Raw genomic sequence first — 6,848 nt, 5'->3', positions numbered from 1 at the left:
TAAAACGCATAATTTTTGAAATTTTGTTTCTCCTAAGGTAATTTATACTGAAGGGTCATATATACCGATATCAGACATCATAATTGGAGACTGCAAGAACCCAGAAGCTAAAGCAGAAGTGGAAGAACTAGATGTATTGACGGTTTTACCTATCAGTGAAGAATTCCTTACTTAACTGAAGGAAGCTACACAAGAACTGTCATTTTTGGACCTTTAAAGAAATTATTAACTATGCTGAAGCAGTTTTCTTCAAATGCCAAAAGATAATTACGTTATCAAATTTAATTCAAAGGAAAATGAAATGGATCCATGAAGGACACCTTGACATAGAAAGTTGTTGCAGGAGAGCTAGAAAATATGATACTCGAGAAATATGACACAACACATCAAGAATTATGTATCAACATGAAACATATGTCACCTGTATTCAAGAAAAGAAACGCATGAGTCCATTGCAGTGAAATCAATGCCAAGTTATCCAGGACAAATAATTTCTGCAGATTTATTTTATTTGGGAAAACAAGAAAATTTATTGATAGTGGACAGTTACTCTGACTTGTCTGAATTTTATTACATGCCAAACAGTACCACTAAAAAAGTTTTGAAAAAATTAGGTAACTAGATCAGTTTGTTTGGAATACCTGAGGCGCCGGCCGGATTGGCTGAGCGGTTCTAGGCGCTACAGTCTGGAACGGCGCGACCGCTACGGTCGCAGGTTCGAATCCTGCCTCGGGCATGGATGTGTGTGATGTCCTTAGGTTAGTTAGGTTTAAGTAGTTCTAAGTTCTAGGGGACTGATGACCACAGCAGTTAAGTCCCATAGTGCTCAGAGCCAATACCTGAGGCGCTGAAACCGGATAATGGACCAACCGTCAAAATGTTCAGTAGATAAAACAAACAATTCTCAGTTACCGAAACACGCAACAAGATATACACTTGGGGTCATGAACCAGAGATCATTTTCAAGAAAAACTAGAACATACACCAGAAACATTCCGTCCAGAGGCTATAAAACCACAGCAACTTAGTCGAGAATTGGAAAATAAGGGATATTAGCAGAGATGTTACGTAAATATACAATATCTGAAAATTCTCGACTAGCACGTGACAAACCTTGAATATAGTTTGTCGTGGAAATTGAAAAGGAGGAGAAGTTGTAAGACCAGCAAAACCTCTGAGATCAGTAATGGTTAAAACAAATGATGGTAAACTATACAGACATAAACTCAACATGTTCAACCAAAGTAGCGGTCATCAAACCGAAACTAGTTGTCGTTTGCGAAGAGGTCCAGAGAACAATTTCACGACATAGAAACATTTATTATAAATTAAACACAATAGAGTACATAAATACTGACATACATATATACATATATATATACCTTATATCTCATTAAAATTGTAATACATTTTAAAAATATAATATTCTGAGCAGCATACTACGTTATGAAAAGCGTGATACGTTAAATCTTATTCCTTTTCCTTTTTTTTTCAAATTACCAAGTGAGCAACACAATTACAACTGCTACAATACAAGCTTAGAAACCAACAATGACAAAATGATTTCACACAGATCTTCACATATATTATGGCTATTACACATTTACCTGTCCACCACTGAACTAGAAACATTAAGTATAAATACCTTCAGCTTCCTCAATAAATGTTCACACCTCCTCATCAAAACGCACATATTACCTCGATTATATGCTACAGACAAAGATATTATTTCAGATTTCTGCGCCCATGCTAGTTCAGCATGAGCCAATTCTCTTATTAGATGCTGACTTTCAAGACAGTCTCTCACGTGGGAAATAGGTGTTGACTTGTTTCTTCATGGCAATGCGCATACTCCGCCTGGGCTGCCCCTCTTTACGTTCAGCCCACACATGATGAGGTAAGGTAAAAGCGTGGCGCGCCACAAAGCTAAGAAGTCCTTTGTGGTCCCACGGTTCCCTGCTCCTCCTCTCGAAGAACCCGGCACGTCCTTTGCGTGCATCTTGTTGTGCAGGGACCTGGCAGGAGGAGGGCGCTACCACGCTTTGAGATGTCCCCCGTAGTGGCTCTGATTCCATTGGAGGTGAATGTTCAGGCAGAGATGCTGGGAGCAGCGCAGATGGCTCGGGCTCTGATTCCATTGGGGACGAATGTTCAGCTACAGAAGCTGGCAGCAGCGCAGATGGTTCAGCCACAAAAATTGGCTCCATGGGATGACCATGTGAGGAAGATGACCGCTCTGCAGATGGAGCCGCAGGCCTTGGTCGATTTTCAGCTGGTTCCTCTGTGGTGCAGTCCTGGACATGGGAGAATGGTTGGGCTGAACAGAGCTGCATGGGAGACTGCGGTGAGAGTGCTACGGCTGCCTCTTCTGACAATGCGGCTGACTGCATACCTGCTTCATTGAGATGAATTGGTAACACAAACTCCTGTGCCAGCGGGGCTGGCAGCTGGACAGCAGGTGTGCAAGCCTCAGCGCCCGTTGGTGGAGGATCGTCTGGTAGCGAATGCATCGCTGGAGGATCTCCAGGCTGCATCTGCTCGATGTGTGGCTGGATGATGGAATTCTGCTGAAATTGCTGCTCCCCAAGCGGTGACGACTGCTCAGCTACCTGCTGCTTTTCCTCCTGGGCTCCTGCCACTTTCTTCTCGTCATCAGGAGTAAGATCAACCATTTCATATTCATTGTTGTCACTTCTGTGATGCTGTTTATTGCGAGTTGCTTCTCTGTCCACAGATTGCCCTCTGTCTACATTGATGTTTCCGAACTGTTGCGTGACAGAGTTCTGTGTGGCGTTCGAGACATGAAGCCCAAGGAATGAAGCCTTTTCCGTTTTAAAATTCTGAATATTGTCACTTAGCCGAGCCTGCCATTTCGACAAGAGTTTCAACAACCTGGTCTTCGGCAGTGCCTGAATCAATATATTGAAAAGGCACTCTTCCAGCATTGCACTGGAAACGGTACCGGGTCTGTCATTTATGAGGAGGAACTGACTTGCAAGCAAAGAGCTGTAAAGGGGTAAGGCTTGTACATATGCATTCTCAATCCGTTTCCAAGGTTTAGGGTATGAAGCTGTTGCTTGTTTTTTCCCATCTGAATCATCTACTGAATCATTAGAAACGTCCGACAAATGAGTATAGGTCGGACGTCGGATGGGTGAGCCTGGTTGTCCCTGCTTAGATGGCTGCACAGGGGTGTCGCCGTCGCCGTCGCCGTCGTCAGAATCGTCAAGCTCTGAATCTGAGTCTGTGTGGCTTGGTACATCTTGGTTGCCCTTGGGCATAGGCGGGTCAGTTGACCCCTCATATTCTGGACAGTTATCTGAAACGTCGCCGACCGCGTTATGAGACGCTGGGCGTGGCTGCACTGATCCCAAAGACTCATGGCTACCGTGTGCTCCATAAGGACCAAAAGATGAGGTGGAAGGAAAAGCATATGGCTGCCTCCCGTGAGCTGTTATATTCTGAAAGGAGGGCTCCGCTTGTGGAGCAGTGTTATCTGAGCTTGTGTCCACGGACATTTTTCGAGACACATACGCTGAGAGGTTGGCATCACCTCTCGGGATTGGCTCGTGGAATATGGAGATGGTGGCGCGGACTTCGCTGCTGGCAGGTGAGGCTCCTCCAGTGACGTCATTCAGAGGAGCGTGACGCGCTTCCTCGTCCTCGATGGAGGGGAAACTGCTGACGGCCTTTGGTGGCTGCTGGCGCTGTAGCGAAGATGCCTGATCCAAGGCAGGAATTCCAAGTCCACTCAGGAGCTGGTACGCTCGATGGCAGCTTTTCTCCGATGTTGTTCCCATCGTCTGTGACAGCCACGGGTTGTGGATGCCCCTCCAGTTCAGCAAGAACATGTTGTCAGAGCAGATTTCCATCTACTAATGTATTGCTTCCAGCCCTCTAGCTTGGAATGCTCTCAGGTACGCTGAAAAGCAGAACATAAAATGTTTTTAATTTTTATAGTTTTTTCACAGATTTTATAACTACCAGTTGTATTATCAGTTCTGTTATATGTATCTCTTTCGCAATTTTCGTACAACAAAGTTTTATGAAATTTAGTCTAATCTGCTATTTGCATAGTACACAACTGTTGTAGCCTGGTTCGTAGCAAACCTTGTTTCTACCCATTCTTTATTAATTCTAGGCGTGTGTTGGCTTTTAGCCATCAGTATTATTGATTTCCAATGGATACTTATATCATAAACGCCTGTTAGCAACTGATTTTCCTACACGTGGAGGTTGTGCATATTACCCAGCGTTACAGATTAGTTAACAGCACTGAAACAACTAATCAAAACAAAGGGCCTGGAGTAGACGACATTCCCTCACAGTAGCTGAGATCCTTGAGAGAGCCAACCAGTTCAGAACTATCTGCAAATACAAGCAAAATAATCCCACACTTGTAGATCAAATAAATAATTCAAACTCCAAAAAAAGCTGACTAACAATGAATGGCTGAAAAATAAAAGTAGGTATTATTTACAGATGCATAGAAAAACTAGTAGAAGCCAACCCCCTGGAAGAACAGCTTGGGTTCCAAGGAATGTAGGAACACACACGGCTTGCCTTAAAAGATAAATCAAAGAAAACAAAGCTTATTTTCATAGCATCTGTAGATTAAAGAAAGTTTTTGGCAGTGTTGTCTCGAGACCATTCTTTGAAATTCTGAAAATAACGTGGATGAACTACAGTGTTTGTAAGGTTACTCACAACTTATACAGAAACCAAAATTGGAGCGATGAGAGTCGAAGGACACGAAATGGGCGCACTAGCTAACAAAGGAGTGTGACTGGATTTTCCCCTATGCCTGATAGTATTTAATCTGTACACCGAGCAAGCAATAAAGAAACCGAGAAGTAATTTAGAAATGTGACGAAAATTGCTGTTTGCCTATGGCACTGAAAACCGAGGTGGCAAAAAGTCATGGGATAGCGATACGCACATATATACACGACGGTAGTATAGCGTGCACAATGTATTAAAGGTAACTGCATTGGAGGAACTGTCATTTGCACTTAGGTGACTCACGTGCGAGGTTTCCGACGTCATTATGGCTCTACAACTGGAGTAACAGACATTGAAAGCAGCATGACAGTTGGAGCCGGATGCATGGGACATTCCATTTCAGAAGTCGTTATGGAATTCAATATTCCGAGAAACACAGTGTCAAGAATGTGCTGAAAATAGCAAATTTCAGGTATTATCTCTCACCACAGACAACGCAGTGACCGACGGCCTTCACTTAACGACCGAGAGTAGCGGCGCCTTCGTAGAGTTGTCAGCTCTAAAAGGCAAGCAACATATGTGAAATAACCGCAAAATCAATGTGGGATGTACGTCGAATATATCCGTTAGGACAGTGTGGCGAATTTCGCGTTAATTGGCTATAGCAGCAAAGTAACGATGCGATCGCCTTTGCTAACAGCACATCAACTGGAGCGCCTCTCCTCGGTTCGTAACGATCTTGGTTGGTCCCCAGACGACTTGAAAATCGTGGCCTCGACAGATGTGTACCGATTTCGGTTCGTTAAGACCTGATACTAGGGTTCGATTGTGACGCAGATCCCGCGAAGCCATGGTCCCAAGTTGCCAACAAGACACTGTGCAAGCTGTTGGTGGCTCCGCAAAGGTGTGGACTGTGTTTACAAGGAATGGACTGAGTCCTCTGGTCCAAATGAACCGATCTTAACCGCAAATGATTATGTTTGACTACCTGGAAACCATTTCAGCCATTCATGGACTTCATATTACCAAACGACAATCAGATTTTATGGATGGGTATTATAATGGTCACCTAATCGTAGACATTGCTATAATCGCACTATTTCACACCCATTTACGGAGCTTGTTAGTACTTGATGTTAGGTTGGCGCCATTAAAATGCATTGTGGTAATCGCTGCTGCTTGCTGGATCGCTGCTGTGTCTCGATGCTAATGCTGGCTCTAAATCCGGTTGTGTAGGGGTAAAAAGATGAGGTCCCGTGTTTTTGATGTGCTTTTGATGATAAATAATGAGCGAAACCAACTAATATTTAAACTTCAAATATTTATTACTCTGGTGGCCATCTTAATTCCACTGTCCACCAAAGACAATGACACAACACAAAGTAGCACTTCTTTTATATATTCTTTGCAATGTTTATCCAACTCGAACAATAACACACATACACTTTACCAAAGTGACATTCAGCCTCCGCTAATTTGCATAAATAAGTAAATAACATGAATTATTAAGAATTACATTGGTTTTCGTCTAAAATAAGAGTGTTTACGTGAATACTGAGTGAAAAAGGTCCTAGTGAACAAATAGGTTTCACTGGGTGATTTTTATTTAAGAAGATCCAAATTACGTAAGTTGGCCACTATTAATTATTTAAGATGAACTTAGTGTTTTTACATGATGACATTTGTTGTATCAGTGATCAAGTGATATTAACTTTTGTGTGGGTCTGTTATTCAGTATAATTTAATGGGTTGACTGTTTATGGAGACATGTTATGCAATCATTGTCAACATACACAATAACTTTTCTATAATCATAAATACCCGTCAAACTGGTTGAATTTAGAGGGTATCGCATACTTCGATAAAGTAAAGCATTTAATAAGTTCCGTTACAGAATGCAACATGTTGTTGGCGGCTGATTTGAAGAACATTCTGGACAATTCGAGCGAATGATTTGGCCACCCAAATCGCCCGACATGAATTCCATAGGACATTAATGGAACATAATCGAGAAGTCAGTTTGTGGACAAACTCCTGCTCCGGAAACACCTTCGCAATTATGGACGGCTGAAGGGGCAGCATGGTTCAGTATTTCTGCAGGGGACTTCCATCGACTTGTCGAGTCC

General features: G+C 42.8%; 1 protein-coding gene across 1 annotated transcript in view; it reads right to left on the bottom strand.

Annotated features, from left to right (window-relative positions):
* Positions 1-1,490: 1,490 nt before the first annotated feature.
* LOC124596026 overlaps positions 1,491-6,848 on the bottom strand; it is a 30,836-nt gene continuing 25,478 nt past the window's right edge. The window contains exon 2 of the mRNA XM_047134987.1: positions 1,491-3,922. Within this exon, the coding sequence (XP_046990943.1) occupies positions 1,791-3,872 (2,082 nt within the window). The 5' untranslated portion in view covers positions 3,873-3,922 and the 3' untranslated portion in view covers positions 1,491-1,790. The remainder of the gene's footprint in view (positions 3,923-6,848) is intronic.

The sequence above is a fragment of the Schistocerca americana genome, chromosome 2, assembly GCF_021461395.2.
Source record: "Schistocerca americana isolate TAMUIC-IGC-003095 chromosome 2, iqSchAmer2.1, whole genome shotgun sequence".
NCBI lineage: Eukaryota > Metazoa > Arthropoda > Insecta > Orthoptera > Acrididae > Schistocerca > Schistocerca americana.
Note: the sequence above shows the minus strand (reverse complement) of the source record. Positions and strands in the feature narration are given on the sequence as shown.